Here is a 22295-nt window from a genome sequence, read left to right on the forward strand (position 1 = left end):
ATCATTGCATCACCTACTGCTGTGATGGCTACATCTGCAAAACACCTGGAGTGCTCCGGAGCATGCTGACTCTCACCTGTCCTGGGGACACAGTTCCAACTTTCCATTGCCACATCTGTCACATGTAGGCCAGGAGAAAGCAGTGCTCTCATTAACTCCAACAACAGTACCTGCAGAAGATGAAATTCTTACAAAATACTAATGGTGAGCTGGCAAACACAGTCATTCCCGGCTTCACAGCAGGCTTGGTCCTTTCTGACCCTCATCTTAAGAATAAGACTTGTCAGAGCGAGCATTAGCTCTTCCAACAACCTCACTCCCTCTCTCCTTCATCCCTCCAACAAGGGATGACAGTCCAACAGAGTGTGTTACATTCTAAAAATACCAGAAAGTAGATAACTGATAATTAACTTTCCAAACAGGTTCAGTTCTTTTGGTTTGGGTGTATTTTTTTTCTGATTTGTTTTTGGTTTTTTTGTTCTCTTTCTGGTCCTCTGATGTTTCCTTAGCAATAAATAGCTATAAAAATCATCAGGTCAGATAGCTTGATATCGACGTTTAGGAGACAAACCAATGAGAAGACCCAATCCATTTCAAAAACAACAGTGCCAGTTAAATTCCATTAACAATGGAGTTATTCTTCATTTATACTGATTTAACAGAGATTAGATCTGGCCCACAGATTTAAGTGTGTGCCTAAGAAGGGAATGCCAAAGATACTTTGGACTAATATAAAGGGCCTTGCTAGTTTTGGCAAGAAAAAATACATTCAGAGTTTTATGAGAAGCTAATAAAGAGTGTATTATGTTTTATGGTAACGATATGCTGAAATTATGAGCATTATTTATGGAGAAAATACTTCTAAGTATTTTGAAGCATACAAAGTAGATCACCTGTAAGAATGAAATTACACTGAAATAAACCCTCACTGGTACAACAGAAGTATAGACTAAAAATTCCAGCTCCTATTGAGCAAGAATCGCACAGTTTTATACCGCATGCAATAAAAGAAATCCTTGCAGACTAGGGAGCATTTATACTGTCTGGTCTGTAAGAGAGGGCATTAATCCCTTGCTTTCCTGGTTCTCCTGGGACAAGGACTGACAGGAAGGAGGGAGCAACACATAAACAACAAAACCATAATTTTTTGGGAAGTCAAAGGACGGCAAGTCTGACGATCAGGAAAGCTTCTCAAATACAACATTTATGACCCAATTTCTATGCATGTAACAAAACAACTTGGATTTCACTGACAGAATAAGCAATTTGTGCATTTAACCCCTTGGACTGTTACAGGAATAATTTTGATTCTTCTTTTTCTGTGATAAACTGGGTGTTTCCATCAGCACTTGATACTACAAGGCAGGATGCTTCCTGCCACAGCATGGGCATGTTTCCCTTGTTCAGGGAAAAGAAAAGCCGCCAATTAGTTTGCTGAATATGTTTCCTTTTGCATTAAGAAATCACTTAAAAACCAAACCAAACCAAATCACCTTTTCTGACAGATCTGTTTCTCTCTAAGCCTTTTAACTTTCATCCACTTGTGTGCCATGTTGCAACTGCAGGATTCCAGTGCGCAAGTAATGCAAGTACATGTGAAGAAAATGAATCAGGATCATACTGATGAGATTATGTCTAGTGAAGAGGTTTATTTTGGTGACGACATAGAGTTCCCTCGAGAAAACCACCAGAGATCACTGAAGTCAGAACAAACACAACTGAAGGTGGCAACAGATCTAATAATCTAGTGACATCCTTGTGCATCCTGCCTGCAAAGTGATTTCTTAAGTTCCAGCTGCTGAACTGCTGCACATTTTTGTCAAGACTCTAGATTTTGCTTGAGGTTCACAAAACCTTTGGATATTTTCCCGAGATCCTTCTTTTAAACGGAAATGCACATAGTCAAAATTTGATTTTTTACCTCTAGTCTATTTTTATGTGTTGTGGTTGACATCATTAAGAAGAGACTGATAACAGGACAACGCCTGGAAAAACAGGTCTCTGGCGAGGAACGCGAAGAAGGGCTGAGGATTAAAGGTAACACTCTGGTTGAAATGTTCAAAAACTGAATGTGTGTATTTTTCTTTCCAATCAGTCACCCTGATTAATGGACAGGAAGGGGAAAAGTTCAGTCAAAAAGAGAAGCCTAGGTAAGCTGATTGACCCCATTTTGTTCACACTGTTAAAAGGGAAATTGAAAAAAAACCCAGCCCTGAGTAAGGGTTTAAATATGAAAATATCCAATGTCAAAATTCAATCACTGGTGGTGAGTCATATACTAGGCAAATATTAATCAAGTAATATTCCCACATAACACAGGTGATATGGACTAACTAGAATTTGTCCATAAGCATGGTTAAGAGGAAAAACAGTTCTATGCAGTATGAACTGCCAACATTTAAATCATCCTGACTGCTACTATACAGCGAAAAGAGGTTAGAAATCACTTTGCAATGTACAGTGATACGAAAACAAATCTATTAACCCTGAGTTCACAGGTGAGAACCACAGACTCATCTTTAAAAGAATAAACTTTCCAGTAGAAAGCAGCCACCGGTTTTCACTCATCTGTTGAAGAGCAACACATTCCATTTCAGAGCTGATAGGGCTGGACCTCTCCGAAACAAGGGTATCATCTGACACACTCAGCAGATCTGCTTGGATCGCAACGTTGTCCTTTTAAAGCTGGGCCAGCTGCAGAGTTGTACCAGGTTGCTCAGGGCCCAGCTTTGAGCAGGAGTTAGGACTGGAGGAACTTCAGAGGTTCCTTCCAACCTTACTTATCCTATTTATCCACCTTCCAAAAAATGACCAATCTACCTAAAACCCAGCAGGCAGCATGACCTGTGCCCCTCCCCAGTCCCAGTGCTCCTGGAGGCTCTGACGCCGTGACCACTGTACCTGCAGATGGGGACTTGAATGACCACCTGCATTTTTCACTGGTTAAAAAAGCAGTTTTTCTAGGGAAGGTTAAGCCTGCTGAGAGCCAGGAGGAGCAGCCGTGACTGCAAAGGAGCAGGAAGGAGCACTACTTCAAGAAAGGGTAGAGTAAAGCCTTTGCAGCCTCTTTAAGTGTTAGGTGAGAGGAGGCGCACGTACAGCATACGTAGGTGACCAGAAGTACAGGAAGTGAAAGGAGGGCGCGAAGAAAAAGAATGAACGAGGTAATACCGCTTCTCACCAAAAGCCACACTAACAACTCTGAGTTAAGAGACAGAGACAGTGAGCGAGTTTTAGAGATGATAAATTTTCCTTCATGGGTTACTCCATCAAATACATATGCTCCCACCAACAAAGTAGGGTTAATGCTATTAGTTTCACTTCTTCAGTAGAAAGATGTAGGCAATAACTAACCAAATTCCAAAACACTGGATATGTATCTTAAATGCTATTAAATACTTTTAGTTACACATAAAAGTGAGAGTTATCATCTATATATAGCATTAGCATAGGTATAAAGAAGACATTTTATATTCTACATTGGTACAAATGTGTGGGAACATACTGATAGCAGCTACCCTGGACAAATTTCAGATGAAGCAAGACAAGGTTGTAGGATTAATTTCTCCTTTTGTCATTCTACCACCTGTAATATAGAACAGGGAAAGCATGACACCTCCCATGTGTGTAAAGTAAGTACTTGTTTACACACTAGATCACAAAGGTGTATTTTCTTTGCTCTGCTGGAAAAAAGAAAGGACAGAGAAACGTTTGCTTTATCCTACTACATACACTGCCAGTGGGACAAAAGAAGACAGGCACTTCTAATGCTTAGTTACAAAATTAAGAGTGGAGAAGTGATGATTCTTAGCGTAACTATTGGAGAGGAAAAAAAAAAAAGGCCAAAAAGTATTTCACACCCAGTGACAGAAATATCTTTCAAGTAACTCACAATATCAATGCAAGATGTACATAACAACCAAGGCTTTGAGTGCAGTGCCTCTAGTTGTGCTTGGGTTTCATCATGCAGCATTAAGAGTTCAGGATTTGTCACTGTAAGGTGCTCATATATTAATCACAGAGGCACTGCTAACTTGTGGCTTTCCCATAAGAGAAGGTATGTTTAGTAACAGTGTGGTTTCAAACTGTCTTTTCAGTGCATCACATTATAGCTGGAAGGATTCACTTGTAGCCATTATTTGCTATTTTTTTAAAGCTCATTTAAAATGTTCCCGTGAATACTTGAAGGTGTAAATGTAAAACAGTATCAAGAATTTTCTACAAGGGCTACCAGAATTGTAAGAGTTAAATTAAGAAAGGAAATTGTCTTGAAAAGCCAAGAGTTGTTGGGCTTTTAAGGACTTTTCCCTATAGGCACTCTACAACTTGGAGGTTTAAGAAGATGACTGGACAAAGCATTAGAAAATACACAGTAGGAAATGTTTCTGCATGATTAGGAAATGTTAGAAAATACATTGTAAGAAATTTTTCTGCATGGTTAGTGGTAGGACTGAAATATTAGACAAAGCAATGATCCAAAGTGGCTAGTGAGCAAATATTGGCCAAGTTATGCTAGATGACTATGGTGAAATATTAAATTGCCCCATTGCAGCAAAGCTCCAGGGAAATCAGACACTAACCCCTACCATTCAGGATCTGGCTAACGTAACTTATCCATCTGCCTGAAAAATATTAGTATACCTTACTGTTGCCAACATCAACAAGGCTGGTGTGAACAGAAGGCTTCTGAAAGAAGACAGCGAAGGGAGGAATATAATAAACCAGATTGTGCATCATTTATTTTGGGGTATGAGTGAGTGGGAGCAGAGCTTGGCCAGCAAAAGGCAAACGGAGCCCACAAAGAAGTATAAAAAATTAAATACCCTAATGACAATACTGTGCTTTTTTATCCCTCCATCTGTTTGTGCAAGAAATCAATACGAAGACCTCAAAGATTAAAGTGAGCACAAATAATTAACCACATTCATTTCAGGAAAGGCCATACAAACCTCTTACAGCACAAATGGAGTTGGCCTGTGTCGTAGAATCCAGCTCATCGAGTCTGACAGGGCCAGTCAGCTCACTGAGGTCAGCACCGGCAGCCGAGCACAAAAGAGGCTTTTGTAATAAGAGAACAGTACGTTCAACACAAATAATCCTACCTGCCAACAAAGACATTTCAACTCAGTACAGTAACAAGGAAAAAGGTGACCATGTTAATTGTCATGGCCAATAAAGACAACAATCTCTGCCAGCTACTAAACGGATGGATAGACTCCATCAGGTTTTCTCAATGACAAAATATTTTGCTTTCAACGATATGTGCATCATGCTCTCGTTACACTTTGCAACTCCTGGGGAAAAAAGACGTTTTAAAAATTTGAATATGGCAGAAGAGTCTGATTCCACTTTGACTGCATCACACCACGCTCCCTGCAAACACAACATTACCATCTCTTCCCTGGTAGTAAGCTTGGGTACCTCTTCAGGTGGTCTCACTTTGTTTCAAAGGTCACAAAGAGTAGGTTTAATGCATGCTTTATTCTCCAAAGCAGAGATTTTTGCTTCAGGACACACAGCCATTTGCACAGGTTGGTGCTTCCAGTCTTACATTTTGGAAATGACTGAATGCGTGAAACATGAACTACATATGCAGGCACCATACAGAACCATACCTGGACCTCAAAAAAGAGCCATTAAAAATGAATGTAAAGTTAACTACCATCCTTACATGATCTGTATGGTGGTGAAGGCTCACCACTACGATGGTATAGGACAGTTTGTAAAAGTTCTGTATCTAGGGACATGCAAGTCTCTAGATTCACCCTCTTACTCATTTTAGAGGTAGTAAATTCAATAAAACAAGTTTCTGCAAGAATATCAAAACAAATGAAACCAAGTTTCTTAATAGACTATTTCAGCTGGAAGGGACCTACAACGATCATCTAGTCCAACTGCAAGTTTTTGGATCTTCTGTCAGCTAGCAAATTTGATTGACACTGGTCATTAGAGTCAACAGCCATCAGGGAAGACTGACAGAAATATTGGTGGACATACAGCAAGATCACTGAATTTCTTCTTTACTTTGGAGATCAAGCCAAAAATGTAAAAAAGAAACCTTATGGGAAAACTCTAATTACAACACCTTTCAAATTTCTTCCCAAACTTGCAAAGTCTCATCTTCATCTGAGAATGAAAGTCTCTGTCTCTGTAGGTCATGTAGTACAGTGTCAGACATTAGGATGCTATTTCAGTTTGATTCCAACTGCTTCAGAACCACGCGTAAAGCTTACCATTTCCCCACAGTGCATCCTTGAAGAAGATGAGTTGTGAGGCAACACCGAGGGCTTCTGTGATTTCTGTACTGAGAACACACGATGCAGTGACTGACACAGCAACAACTTTTGGAGTGATATGAACCACATTTTGCAATGTGGAGTCAGTCACAAACAACCAAATCTCTCTTTGATTTATAGGAACATTGTGTTTTGTCTATGATTTAAAAAAAAAAAAAGATAGAAAATTGTAATGTTAATTTTTGGTAGGAGGAAAGACTATTATAACATTCTCATATTTAAATAGCTAATAAAACTGACCAAAATGATTACATTTAGGGCTTGTACAGGATAATGAATCAAAGCTTTATTGGAATTTCTCATTTTTCCTTACTGCAGATACCAACATTTCTAACTTAAATTAACTTTCCGAGGTTGACCCACTGGAATCTTGGCTTTACCTCTATCAACTATCACACTTGGACTTTACTAAGGATTTGAAAATATATTTTATTAAAAATATATTATATGCTATATATACACTATATTACATACTTATATATATGAGATATAAATATAAGAAGTTAATTATTAGCTGTTTTTATGAAGAAAGACTAATACAATTTTTGCCTTAAAAAAAAAAAAAAACGCTAATGCTACTACTACTATTATTCCTGTGTAAGCAAATTTTCCATGTACTGTTATCTGATTCCCAAGAGCACCAGTCCTCGGCTAATTGCTACTGTTCGGTCCTTGGCTAACAGCTACTGCAAGTTACAAAGCTGGAGTTTTTTTTCTTCTGTTGAACAAACATCTCTAAATATTTGAATGAGGCACAGAAATAGGAAAGTAGGTAACTCCTAAGAGACATGGGAATCCACAACGACAATGTAAGTTTTCTGCCTAAGAGAGGTATAAAAATACTATAGTGTGACTAAATTAAGGTATATCAAAACTACTGATGTCACAACCAAATACCTACATTTCATCTCAGCCTTCACATCTGAAAATAATTATCACAAAATCAGTAGTGTTTTTTAAATTTTTCACACTGGGATGATGAACAAGACAGATGAGACAGACATTCCATACTCATCAGTGCTTATTCCAGGGTCTCTAACAAAATCAGATGGGTTACAATTTGATGATTCATGCTCTTCTTTTTTTTTTTTAACACAGCTTTTATAATATCTGTGTGTATGTAAATTTTCCCATGCTTTAGAAAAAAATGGGTTTAATTACAAAGCATATTTCACATTTACCTGTCCAAGCAACTTGTACATTTTAAGATTCTAATATTTTAAAATATTTAACTAAGATTAAATTACTTTATTAATTTAAAAAGGTTTTGTTACTATTTTTAATTAGCCCACTGATTAAAAATTCATACATAAAACATTTAAATGAAAATGAAATACTACAATGATTGGAGAGACACATATCACGTAAGTATTTTATTCTCAAAGTTGCACGCCTCTAGCACAAGGTAATGCAACGAGACCCCAACTTTTTGTCTTCAGTTGAATTCAAACCTTGAAACCGTTAACCACACTAAAATTAGCTTTTTCTTCATGCTAGCAGCTCTTAGAACAAATGCATTAATTATAAATAATGACTGGAAAAAATAACTCGGATATTACAGTTACGCCTTAATACAATATATGCTGCCTATTGCATTGATGTTGTTTCTTTGCCTAGTAACTACATTCATTTGAGTACCTCCTCTGCATAGATAGCATTAGGACAGCTTCAAAGAGAGAATTTTTACTGCTGTCCCATAAGAATTACTAACACATTAAAAGCTGGCTTTCAGAAGAATCATCCAAAAAGTAAATAATAATAACAGCAAAAATCACAAGCTAGTATAAAATCATCATCTTGCTATGTGTGACAATTTGTTCTGAACAGAGAGGACACAACAGACAAATAGCAGCAGGATTGAGTTATAAAGAAGGACAGCTCCTTAACCACAGATGGAATATATTTCCTCATATTCCTTCTGTACCACAGTACAGATTCTGAGTAATAATAAAAGCATATTTCCATTCCTCCTTCACACAAATGAAGTATCTCAGAATACTGTAGCTACATAGAATGAATACTATTTTTAAAGTACATTTGAATTAGCTCATGTAGCAGATTATCTAACAACAATAAATTTGCAAAATAAACCAAATCACAGTCCCTTCCTCACTTATTACGACTTGATGATTTTGCACGTGAAGGATATGTCCTCTTGGCAAAGGCAACTGTAGTAAACAAGCTGCTGTTCATGACCTTCTTCTGGGAGGATTAGGCAAACAACACACTAAGAGCAGATAAACACCTTTACATTCCTAGAGCTGTTATCCAGAAGCATAATCAAGCAGTTATCCAGAAGTTATACAGAAGAAGAATATTTTCTATTGCTTTTCCAACACTGCTTTCAAAAAATTTATGAGCACCTAATTTAGTGCTTACAGTTCTGTTAGTGAATAGCCATTAAAAAAATAGTTAATAAACCTCCTAGTAGCAAGAAGAAATCATAGACCTTTTATCTGTTCCTGCACACTTCATCTTTTCTCTAATTTAGCGATGAAGTGCTTCTACACAAGAATACTTGATAACCCACAGCATCTCAGATGTAGACGTTTATTCCTGAATACAAAAATGTTTGGCTAGGATACCACTAGTCTGTAATTTTTTTTTTTTTTTTAATAGAACAGGTTTCTTGGAAATCTAAGTTTATGCATGTATGTGTCCATCTTTCTTTTAGCACCCTAAAGATCCCATCAAGCTAGCCCTGATTTCACATTTCATGCAAATGCTCTGTTAAATTCTCAGCATGGAGAAAACACAAGAGATACCCCTCATCTCAGGAGTTAAATGTACTCCTTGCTTAAAAATCAAATCATAACTCATTGGCTTTTGAAGCAAAGGGGCAAGACCTAAATTAAATTTATGTCTCACACTGGCGGGAAGCATCTCCAGCTATTTTGCTGGCCGTTCTGGAATTTCTTTGTCTTTGGTTCATATGCTTTGATTCACACTTTGTTTCTTGTGGAGCTGATGGACAATTGCAAATTATTCTCCACCAGAATCCAGTGCTGGCTGTACTGAGGATCGAGTCGCCAGGAAAAAATAAATAAATCAGCAACAAAAAATTCCTTTAACTACTGAGGGAGTTAGCAACATTTTGAGAGAAAATTGTAGCGTCATTCAGAAATGAATCAATAGAACATAATTATAAGCTTTCCAACATAGTATGGATGGCAGATGTATTTACCTAAGAGTTCCTCCTTTCTACTAACTGAACCATAAAAGACAAATTTGCCTGAGGGGCTTCTATTGAAGTCAACAAGAATAGTCCACACACTTGCATGCAAAGAGCAAAACTGTATTTTTATGTAACCATCATCTGTTAAATGCTATCCCCAGACACTCAACTGACTGGGAACTTTTCGCTATGTATCTAAGGACAGCATTTAGCTATAAATTGAGTCTCAACAAACTTCCTGCAAACTCCTTTACCACGGCGAAATATTACCTCTGGTAATAGATAGCAATTTATTCAGAAATAATTCACTTTCTAGACTGGATGGTATTGAAACTGGAGATGCAGTTCATTTTACCCATTCACAAGCATTCCAGACCTGGTGATAATAAACAAGATAAATGCTGGCTCCTTCACAAAAACATTATGTTGATTTTATGTTGAATTCATTGCTAAGTGAAAAGATTACCTGCAGTCTTAGATATAGCACTTGCGCCCAAAAGCTACAACGTTCATTACAGCCATTGATCTGAAAATAGCAAAAAACACAGAATGAGACAAACACGATACCAGAAATCCAGTGGAACAAAGCATTTGTTATCTGACTTGTAAAGCAGATTACCTGAAGAATTTCCTTTAGACCATGAACAGCTGGTGGCTGGTACAAATTAGAAATCTGTTCTTCCTCATCCACTTCCACATGTATTTCACCAGACTGAACAGTAAGAATATAACAGAAGCTGGGAGGAGGCAGATTAGTTGTCATCTATTAAAAAGTAAGGAAAAGAAATGTGACCTTAAAAAAGGCACTTTAATTTTGCCAGCAGGGTTTTACAATAATAGCCAAAACGAACCACAGAATTTACATTTTAAGACGGATGGCAACACAAAATTCTACGGTTAATAACAACGACTCTCTGAAGTAGAAGTTGAGTTAATAAACCGACATTCACGTGTTATAAGTGAAATCAGCTTGTATGTATCATTCTTTCCATAATCTGACATTGATCCTCATCACAAAAACATCTCATGATTTGGCACACTTGGCAAACACTGCGACTATTTCAAGGTGCTTGTTGTTGGTTTTGCAGTTTTTTATTACGTGGTGGGAGTGCCCTGATTATTTTTTTTTTTTTTAACATTCGTAACTTTTCTGAGATTTGGGGACTTTTGCATGTGGGTGGGTTTTTGTGATAGTAAACAGCTGACGAAGTTTTAAAACTGCTAAATTAAATCCAGGACAGCACAAGGAGATAATGAAGAACAGGAACGCAACAGCTACAAGAACTGCTCTCTTTGTGTTATGCTAGATTTTTCTTTCCCCCTTAAAAAGTACCATGACGTAACAACTTTATCAATCATCACTTAAAGAGGTCCCAAACTAGAAAGGCTTCTCAGGAAAAAGAAGACAATGCTAGAAAATATTTTCTGTTGTGGATATGGTAAAAGATTCTTCTAGTGATGCTTGTTGCTAATAAAGCATTTCATTTAATAAAATAAATATCAATCTATTAAAGACAGCTGCCCACCCATTAAAAAAAAATCTGCATAAGGAGAAAAAAAAAGCAAAAGACATCAACTCAAATTCTGTTTGCCTCTGGCAGACTAAAGTAGTTATCTGAATGTACATATGGCTTTAAAAGAAATCAGTTCCACAGATCTCTTCCTAACAATATTATCAGCGTGATGGCAATATTATTTGTGTACCTATGTATAAAACCACTTCCATTAACCTGTGCATGAAACTGTACTGTTTGTATCAAGAAAAATGTATCTCAGCTGAAAACAGCCAAAAACCTGCAGCAGTAGAATGCAAATCTTGATCCTCTGTGGAATGAATTAGTATTTCAAACCCATGACAGAAGTGTAAATTACATGATTATGGAACATTTCCTCCATTTTTAGATTGCTAATAAAACAGAGAAAATGAAGAACAAACGAGAGTCATAACAACACTAAACAACATCTAAGAGCTTTGCTCCATCCGTGGCTATTCCCATTCTGTTGTCCACAGTATTTTAAATGCACAAAACGATCCATTCCTCTGAGACTTCCAAAATGTCTAGATGAAAGGGCAAATCAAGGAGAGAACAGCCCTTTCGCTCAGTTTCAGTCTTGGTTTTATATATAACCAAGGTCTGAACTTTTTATTCTTCACCATAAACCCCTGCACAATGCAAAGAACACTCTACATTGCAGAGAAAAGATTCTCAGACTTTAGAAATAACTAGTAATATCCACCTTTAATGTCCCCTGGTTTTAAAACTTGTTTATTTCCAGCTTTTTCTTCTTTTCTACAATTTGCATCCTGATTGACTCCCCTAGACTCTAACACAAATTTTTAATACCACAAACTTCTTCCCCAAAGAACAGCTATACAAGAACAGCAGGACAGCACAAGCTCTTGGTTACCCAGAAGCTTCTCAAATGATCTCTTATTACTAAAATGACACGTGATACGACAGAACTCCTTTTCAAATATGAAAGTTAATTAAAGGAAAATTAAAGATGCAATTTTAGATTTGCAAATGTATAGTAACATACTTTAAATCCATTTTAGTACCTCCCCACCCCCTAAAATCACAGAAACATTCATTACTTTTTAATAGATTATTTTTGTGTTTATCCTTTGACTGTCTTCACATGAGACAAGTATCAGTCAAAATCATCCTAACTAGTAAGAGACCTGATTCCAGCTGTCAGTCTGTCCTCATATAAGTTAATCTTCAGAAAAGCGCTTTCAAATCTAAGGCTGAAAAGTGCTTCAAAGAATGAATTAATATCCTTGTACATAGACTTCTCAGCTGGCTCCATGCTATCTAGTGTCTCCTTCCTCCTGCAAGGAGAGGAATAATTTGTCTGGACATCCTACCATTCCAGCTCTAGAGGATTAATAACAGGCTAATTGTATCATTTTGGAAAGATGCCGCTGATCCAGAGGGCTTCAGGTTAGCCTAGGAGGTTGCCAGAACCAGTAAAACAAAACTCAGTAGCTAAAGAGAGGGAGAGAATCTGATTCCCAAAGTAAACATGATTACATTATCAACAAAAATAGTAGCTGTGAGTGAAATAATACATTTCCATAATAACAAGACTTACCATTTCAGAGTCTTGACTTTGTCCAGGAACTTTTACAGGCACTACTGGAGGCCACAGACTGTCTATCAGACTAAAAAGTCCTAACGCCCTTCAAAAAGACCAATAAAATCAGGTTTAAAATGTTTTCCAGTGCTATATGTTATATTAAAAAGATTCATTAAGAAATATAATTTAAACCATTGCATGATTATGAAAACAATTTAAAATCATATTTGTTTTCTGGAAGCCGGTTTTGACTTGGTCTAATTTAATCTCCATCATTTCTGCTGCAGGGTGGAGAGGGAGGGAAGGGATGTATCACATTCAGCGACAAGCAAGTCATATTTAATCCTTTGCCACAAACAGCCTGTTACATGATAAAATTCAGGGGAACTGGGGTAAATGTTAGCCTGGGAAGGACACAGATAACAGTACAACTTATTTTAAAAAAACAGCTTTTAATTATTTTAACTGATTTAAAAAAAAAGTTTTGAAAGTTTTGCTTCTAGCATTTTCACTTCTTGCTTTTCTTTAACAGCTGAGTGTAACTGCTTTCAGGAAAGTCAGCAATTATCAGATATAGAGAAAGAGGCAAGATTTTGTTATCCTAAGTACAGAGGACAGTCTCCTTCCTACACAGCTGCTCATTTACTTACGGTTTTTAAGTATTTTGCAAGTTTCCCACTTTTAATTTAGAAACAAACACAGAATTAGCAGCCCAGCATATTAAGGTAAAACGCTGCAGACTCTTTAGCTTTAGCGTGCAAAGCTGCACAGTGGCTGCCTTGTCGGCTGACACGGCATCCTTGCAGGACAGGCAGGAACATCTGAGGAAGAAGCCAAGAAAACAGCTGAAGGAGGGGAAATAGCTACAGATAACCAACTTGAAGAGGCATGCTTTTTTGAGTTAAAGCTCTCAGTTATCTTGTCCCAGTCCTCTGTTGTGTGTAGTCGAAGCACAGGGATCTGGATTTTAACCCCACGCTGCCTCCAAGAACGAGCTGTCTGTTCCTCCAATTAAGAAAGCCACAATTTCTGAAACAGTGCTAAAAAAATGAAGTCCAAAACTTGCTAAAAGTAATATTTGCTTCTAAATGCAACTGTTTAGAAGAAGGAAAAGGCATACTCTGGTACATGGCTGAAGCATGTTGCAATATGCTGCTTCTCTTCAAGCGGTCACAGAAACTCTCCTTTAAAGTTCTGCTTTTAGCTCACTTCTGCTTAAACTTATTTATTTTTGTATTTCCCTAGCCCTTCTCTGGATCCTTAAGTGCTTGGACTTTGGCGTCTACAGGCATTGAACTTCTTCCCATGTTTTTTTTTTGCAAAGCGCCAGGTATCAGCTATGATTCGGTGTTCACAGCCATGCCTTTGGACCAGCACTGTAAGAAGTTTTATGAATGTAAATCTCAGACTGGATCTTGTGGAATAAAGCGTGTGGTTCATGATTCAGGTAACAAGCTGGCAGATTAACGAGATGATGTTGCTACCCATAGTTGTGTTCTCCACACTAATGAACAGACCAGAAACACAAGTGTGCTGCTCTTTTACAGAAATAAACTTCCTGACTTACAGGGCATCATCGCAGAGTCTGTAAAAGGAGAAGGCTGAGCTCAGAGGCTGGTGGGGGTTTTTTTGTTTGTGTTTTGTTTTTAGCAGTGAGAACATTACAACATACAAAGCAACACTTCCTGGGTATTAAAGAGACTTTACAGCAAACTGACCACTTCTTGAATCCTGGATCAGGGTGACATTTTCTGTCCTGTATCGTACAGAACGATATCCTCTCTACAGTCACAGGAGGGCCAATGCCCAGTGGAACAAACTGGTCTTGCTAACTGGGACATGAGAAAGGAGAGTTATAAAAAGAGAGCATAGCCTTCCGTACAAGTCAGGCAGTTACACAAGTGGCCTTCCTCACATGACGTGCAGCATGAGGGCAAGGGCAGAGCACAGGTATGAACCTACCACAAACTGTACGTCAGCATACAGAGATCACGTATTTATCAACTTGTAGCAAATAAGCTATGTTGCTGTAGTGCAGGTATAATCACATCTCCACACAGACTGCGCCCTGATCCCTCATCTGTATTTTTAAGTTGGCAGAGGGGACATGAACTGTCCCTTACTCTTTAGCTCTTTTCCAGCTTGCTACCCCGTATCAGAATATCTAAGACATACAGTACATTTTCTTCAATTACTTGTGTCCTTTTGAAGAAGGTACTCTACTGCTTGAACTAGGAGCACTTAATTATTAGTAGATGACAGTACTTGTTTACAAACAGGCGGAGGAGCAGCATTGTGTAGAGAGTGTCTCCTCACCATCTTAGCCCCATCCTTTTCCCTGACACCAGCCAGGCAAACGGCAGGGACATTTGCCACCCGCACGATTTGCAAGTTCCAAATCACATCGTGCTGGGATCCTTCTCTACCAAAGGAGATGTTCCCTCCTGGAGCTGTCACTGATGTGCCAGGGACTATATCAGTCAGTGTCCCTGGGGAGGAGCTCCCCTCTTGCTCCACCTGTTTATTTGCCTCCAAGAAAGTTAACTCTCTTTACGCTTATGGACTTTGACTTAGCAGAAGGGGGAATGAGGTGAGGGCAATGACAGTGGAGAAATGGGAAGACATTGTGTCCTCCTCTGTAGAAAATCATTATCCTCACAGAAAGAATAAAATTCATTCTCTTTATTGGCCAAGCAACACTCAAATCCCACTTCAATCTGACTTGAACAATGGGTGTATTTTATCCAATATGTGTATCCTTCTTCAGCTATAGAGTCAGGACAAGAGATGAACAGCTGGCTCTGTGCTACAGTGAAGGGACATGGTTAGCCTCCATGTGCTCAAAGAGCCTTTCTGGCCACAGAAGACAAAATAAAAACTTTAAAATTTTGGTCTGTGAGTGTAATTACTAGTCACTATTAAAAAAAAAAAAACAAAACAAACAACTGATTTTGATGACAGACTTCTAAAAAAGGATAAGTAGAGTAAGAAGTGAGAAGAAACAGGCTCAAGGATGAAAAAAAAGAACATGTAAAGTATTTTGAGTAACATTTTTTTTACTTCAGAGACAAGGACTCTATTGTAATATTCTATAACTTTTCTTTGAAAAAAAGAAAAAAAAGACTGAATCCATACCAGGAGAAGGACAGAAATAATCTATCAGATTCTAAATGACAGACTCAACACCCTATTTTCCATGCCAGACTGAAATCTATGTTGGTAAAAATCTTTTTGTTCCATACTAAATACGCAGATGTCCACTGTTCATCACCAACACAGCAGGACCACCAGTAACTCTAATGGAGCGTTATAGTATAGACTTTCATAGAAGTATGGACTTATGACAGGCAGTTGTCTACACACAGGTACTCTTCTCTTCTGTAAACCCACACCTTCAAGTTTTGCTTACATATAATGATACCTTTATATATATGTGTGTGTGTATATACACTCACAGAGACACATGGTTGCATAATATGCAAAATAATTCTTTTTAGTATGCTTAATTATTTTTATTATCCAATATGGTCAAAAGGCATCCCTCTCAACTTAAAACTTTGCTTGCTGAACTTTGGTACATCTTTTCTGTGTATCCATAAACACAAACTGCCTGCTTTGTACCCAGACAGCAGCTGGAGAATTTTAAAGATTTCATACTGTTGAACAGGCTAAATACATGGCTGGAAAAATGCAAAATGTATGTGCAGCATGTGCAGAAATTAATCCTGACCTATTTAACAAATCATCTTGAACTACTCCATAGAAAAATTACTGGAAGATAGCGAGTGATACCAATAAAACAGCATTTACTTCTCCCCCCCCACAATTCTTGCCACAGATGATGACTCTGCTGCCCTGTGCAGAAGCAGCTGCTTTCATTTGCTCACCTAACCACCACCTCCTCAGTTCCACAACTCGGCAGGAGACAGAAGTCACCTTCTGCTTCTAACCCTCCTGCCTTGTTTAGCCCTTCACTGCAAAGTTAAATGGCATATGGTCGTATGTGCACACATGCGTATACATGTTTGCTCTATGATTTTTGATAAGAGCATACAAATAAAAGAGAAAAGCTGTTGTAATTTTATTTAGACACCCAGTAAAGTGATAAACCAGTATCTACAGTGTCAGCGCATCTACTCTGATCCTGTGGAAATGTCATTCATTTCATACTACAAAAATAAAACAAAACTTCAAATTTTGATTTTTCAAAACTATATTTCACTGACTCTGATCTGACAATTTATTTCATAACTTAGCAAGAAGATTTTGTTTATTTCTCTCACAAGCATGAAGTTTCATCTATAGTTCTGGTCCAAGGACTTTGTGTGTGACATGCCTGATTCAACTTTTAACTTTACAGCTTATAGTTTGGGGAATTTCTCAATTTTAATAATCATACCACATGTTCAGGGGAAGAGGACTACAGGGAGAAAATATCAGCAATATCAAAGAAAGTAGAAGGGAAACAATGCCCATAACTAGGAAAATAAGAAAGACTACGTAAGGTTTACAGTAGGGGACAGGAAGAAAGATGCTACGATGCTACGATTCTCCTCCAATGTCTTCCACAACTTTGCTCTGGGGACTCAAGACTTGGCACTTCTCCGATTCCTCCTGTCATACTTTTCCAATTTTATTCTAAAACAAAATAGTTTTCTTTTGGCAGTATCAGTTTCAATTATTAAGAACTCAAAAATAAAGCAATTCCTAGCCCTCTGTGAAACATCTCCTTGCTCAAAACTAAAAAGAAATTCAGTAATAATCACCTAGACTGCATAAGCTTCAACTATCAAAAGACAAGCAACCAAATAGAAGGCTGACACTGCAGGCTAGCTCTTCCTTTAATTGACCTATTAAGATCTTGCAGTGCACGAGCTATGCAACACTGTATTTTCTCAGACTTGAGTAATAAAAGTAACAAAATCATAAAGTAAAAATCTGAGCTTACTAAACCCGCATGTCAGTCAACATACAAACAGGGAGAAACAGTTGCTGGCTTTTTTCCCCTAAGTTTTGTTTAGATATATGAAATTATTTTGTTGAATAATTTATTTACATACTTTAATAACTCAATTTTCTATAATACATTAGAAATTACACATACTACATTAAAACACTGAAATGATAATATAAAAGTACTTCTGATTCAATATGGATATGCCTATGTTATTGTCCAATGCTTTTTACTAAACGGATTCATGGCAGAAGCACTGAAGATACAAGCAGCACGTGCTTGTTAAAGAGAAAAAAACTCAGGGAAAAAAGTTAATTTCTGATACATAGGCAGTCATCAAAAATAACAAAAAATAATGCAAATATTCAAAACTTCAATGCGATTACTGAAATGATGCTTTAAATGGAACTCAACTCTTAACCACAGCAACTACCAAAGTGTTTCAGGACCTCAAAGCCTCAGAGACATGGGTGGCTCTTTTAGATGGCAGTCTTTTTGGAGGAGGGAAAACCAAAGGAAGGAAGTTGTGACTTCCTTGCTCTGAGGAGAGTTCTTACTATTACATTTCCTGTCAACGTCTAGCAGTTGAAACACTTTCTTGTATAGCAGTTAGCAGTGGTCCTCTCTTCTGAGTGTAAAGCAAAAAGAAGAGAAAGTATACAGTGAAGAGTAGAGAAAAAAGGAGAGAGATATAGGCCAGAGGAGTATAGGAATTGAATAAAAAGAAAAAAAAAAAAAAAAGAAGAAGAAAAACCTCAGGCAGAACAGTGACCAACACTACAGAAAAATACAAGATTTCTCATTTCTAACATTTGAAATTTTAAAATAACAAACAACAGAAGCCAACTCTATTTGAAAACACAGAAATTTCTCAGAGAAATGTAACACTGGTTGATGAACTCAATATTCAGACTCTATTTACTTTAGAGGAAAACGCAAACGATAGTACAACCTGCCATGAATTAAAGGTTGGGTCAAGCACCAAAGCCTATGAGTTGATGTATCCTTCAAAGTGTTTTACCCTAGCCAACATAAGTGTGGATTTTAGCACTATCCATGCAACAGTTGCATCTTCTTTTGAAACTTGTTAAGCATTTTTTCAATTTAGGGACAAAATTCATACTGACACCCTGCATTAATTATGTATTACATTAAAGCATTTCTTCCTCCCCCCTCCATTTTTAATTCGGTGTCATCTTTCTGCTCTGCTGAATAGCAATTCTTCGTATTTCTACCTTATAAGAAAGCATAAAGAGAAAAAGCAGGTAGGTCTGCTATACTCAGCAGTAAAACAACTCAGTGCTTGGCAAATCAGGTGAAAAGACACAATTTGTCAAAATCCAAATTATTATCCTGTGTGGAACTCCTGCCAGGGCTAAAAACATAAAATTAGTATTTTTGTTGATAAAGACAGATATCTAGCTACAAAGTTTATCCCAGTTCATTGAAATTAATTTCTGGTAGGAAGCAGCAGACTATGACAATTTGTAGGTTATTTACTCCTGAGGCATTTTAGTGAGTGCTCAGTCCCTGCGTCTAATTGCATCCATTTAGTTACTGGTTATACCAGACATACCCGAAACACGCCTGGGATCTATTAAAATAGATGGGGTTACATGTTAGTTGCATTGCATACAGATTCTTAACAAAAATTCCCGCCTCTAGCAGTACACCATCAAAATCTCACTTCCTCTTTCTCAAGGGGCAGAATTTGTAAGACTGATGTATGAGGCAGCGGGAGGACAAGAGAGAGAACGTACACCTTTAAGGAGCCAACACCACCAGCGGCAGATCAATGAACATTTTTCAGTCTTCTCTCTTTAAACCACCATATCTTTCTTGTCTCCTGATACTAAGCACGCAGTTCAGGGAACAGCCATGGGAAAGGCTAGGAGACAAGTATGAACGAGAGGGTGAAGAGCAAAGGTGTGAAGAAGCAGATACTGAACCACGTACATGCTGTTAATTGAGCTGCTACAATACTGGTTCCTACCTCATTCAACAGCATCATGAACGGACTACAAGAACTGCCTGAAATAAGACTCTGAACACTCCATGGCAGTTTTGCCATGACTCAGCCGTGCCCATCTGTCTTACAGGATTGCCAGAAACTGGACCGTAAAGGGAATCACCACTTCCTCTACTGGGCTACAAAGGGAAGGATTTCTGGCAGGGATGGTTTTGGGGGAGTATGTTTTACATGGGATATGGGACTTGTTCTGAAAACCACCTAAATCAATGAAAGACCTTCAGACCCTAGTACTTGTTAAAGCATATGGGTATTCAAAACCAATACTGTTTCTCTCAATGTAAGATTACTATAATTCTAATTTTTCACGGGGTTGATCTTGGTCAAGACAGGACACAGTTGTGTAAGTTTTTATCCCAGTTTTCTTTTGGGACAAAAGTGTTTTCTTATTGGGAGAAGAAATGGGTTTAGTTTTTTTAGCACATCTTACAGTATAGGTCCATTCCAAAGATCAAGTCAGGTTTACAGCCAGCTTTCCGCCTGGATGGAAAATATCCTTTATTATAAGTTCTTAGTCCTTGAAATGCAACGTCAGCTTACAACAGTGATTTTAAAATTGCATTTACTGGAATGATGTTAAATAGTACTTTAAATACTTGATGATGAGGGCAGATGATGGCCTAGAAAATTTTTTTAACAATAACAGCGGTCCATGGATGCAAAAAGCTTGAGAACGTATTGTATCTGTTAAATGAAAACCTCCTCTGTCTCACGGAGGGACTGAGGAAGCACTCTGTCTCTATAAGAGAGATTACAATCCATGTGACTGTGGGACAACAAGCACATATGGGATCTTACTAGCCATTCCTGGCTTTCTCCAGATCATGTGCTTCAAAGGCACAAAAAAAAAAAGTCATGACTTTTCCCTTCTATTTCCTACACTTATTCCCTTTTATCCATTTTAAAAAGCCACTGTCAGATTCCAGGAAACAAACAGTTTAAAAGCCATCTCCTTCCAAAAAGTAATTGGCGTTCTCAAAAAAAAAAAAAAAAAGCAGCAGTGTGTCTTGCAGGGCAGACCACATAGTTCTTATTCACTCATGTGCTGCAAGCCAAGGTTGGGCACTCACAGGCATATCCCATCATGTGTTCAGATATACCACTGGCTCTGGAAACCCTTTTTAGCCAGTAGCAATGAGTTCTACAGCCTAATTACGCTCTGTGTGAATAAGTACTCCCTTGTATTCATTTCAGCTATGGCTTTACTGTGGTTTCCATCACACCTAGAATGACACAAAACGTGTCCCAACACTTAAAAGTAATAACAAGTTATAAAGCAGAACTTAGGCTAAAACAATTAAGAAAAAAAAAAAACCCTGAACAATTCCCCCACCCACCCATCTTGTACATTGAAATCACGTTTTAACCGCTGCACTGTCCCTGAAGCTACACTAGCCTTTTTCTTTTAATGTTTCCTAGCAGGGTTACCACCAGCACAGCTCCAGCTGAGCCACCAGCATTTTCGGCAGTGTGTCTTCTAATCGTCGTCAGAATAGCCAGCAGTAAGTTACTGCTGCTTTGAAACAGAATTTACATTAGAAAAAGTCTGTCTCTTATTAGCTAGGCAGAGTACTGGAAACACCAGCAGCCAGTTGTAAAACTTCATTTGTATCCAGAATTCCAAAGCCATTATTTAATTTGTTTGGAAAAAATGTAACTTGACAAAAAAGCCAACAAAATAATTAAATAAGAAGACGTGTTTGTTATTAAAGATCCATAAAAATGCAAGTAGGCTTGAAATCCAAAGGATCTGAAAATTAACACTGCAAGTACATAAAAAGAAAAACATACTGAATAGGGCTGGCTGGAAAACAACAATTCCATTTTGCTAAACATTTCAAGGCTTTGAAATTTGTTTTTGTTCCAATATGAAACAAAAATGAGACTTTCTGAAAGTTTTCATGAAATGAGCATGAGAGAGAGAATATTCACTCCCTCTGGACCCGAAAAAATCTTCCCAACAAAATTGTCTCCAAAATAGATAATGTTTCCATGAAACACTCTGGTTTTGATGAAACAGCATTTTTCAACAGGAAAAAAAAGTGTCAGCAGAAATATCATAGCCATTGCAATAGCAAAGGCTTATCTAGATCGGATGCTTGTATGAATAAATTATGTTGAGAATTGAACCAATCTAATTATATTTATATAGGTCCCCATGTGAACACTTTATCACTTTCCTTAGAAAGATACTCCGTAAGATACTTGATCTATTATATGTTTTTTTCCTGATTAAAGATTTTTTTTTTATTATTCAAAGAATGTAAAAGGAACCACAGAATGAGCAAAACCTTAGAGGTACCATAAGTCAATTTGTTACTTATCTGGTGGGATTTTTCTATAAACCTGTGGACATTGTTATTCCAAAATAAGAACAGCTTTACGATTTGCAAGATTTTTTAAATTTTTTTTTAAGAAACTTAAGCTGTGCTTCCAAAACCATATAGACTTCACTGAATTAAGCTCTCATATACTAAAGGGAAGTCCTGTGCTTGAAACTTCAACACGTACTGGGCAGCACTCTAGAAAAACATACTGTAGTAAACAGTTCTGTAATGAAAGGGAGGTAAACTAAAGTTTTTAAGTCTTTGAATCTACTGAAGAGGAAAAAAACGCTCATATTTTATGAAATATTGCATATGGTAATTCTTCTTTATTCCTTTCTCTGCTAAGTGTGTATTTGTGTGTTAGCTTGTTTATGCTTATTTTGGAGTGTGGTTGGCTCAAGTACTATTGGATGCCCCAAAACCAGCAATGAGG

At 37.5% G+C, this 22295-nt stretch overlaps 1 protein-coding gene across 4 annotated transcripts in view; it reads right to left on the reverse strand.

The window, feature by feature from the left end:
- Positions 1–22295, reverse strand: part of SPIDR (scaffold protein involved in DNA repair) — a 209261-nt gene that overhangs the window by 6780 nt on the left and 180186 nt on the right. For all 4 annotated transcript variants that reach the window (XR_008575700.1, XM_054815154.1, XM_054815153.1 and 1 more), the window contains exons 12-17: positions 12568–12655; positions 10091–10234; positions 9938–9997; positions 6234–6432; positions 4950–5102; positions 77–170 (exon numbers count right to left, since the gene is read on the reverse strand). Coding sequence is in view for 3 of the 4 variants with exons in the window: in XM_054815154.1 (XP_054671129.1) it covers positions 77–170; positions 4950–5102; positions 6234–6432; positions 9938–9997; positions 10091–10234; positions 12568–12655 (738 nt within the window). In the remaining variant the exon portion in view is untranslated. The remainder of the gene's footprint in view (positions 1–76; positions 171–4949; positions 5103–6233; positions 6433–9937; positions 9998–10090; positions 10235–12567; positions 12656–22295) is intronic.

Source organism: Grus americana, chromosome 2 (genome assembly GCF_028858705.1).
Source record: "Grus americana isolate bGruAme1 chromosome 2, bGruAme1.mat, whole genome shotgun sequence".
NCBI lineage: Eukaryota > Metazoa > Chordata > Aves > Gruiformes > Gruidae > Grus > Grus americana.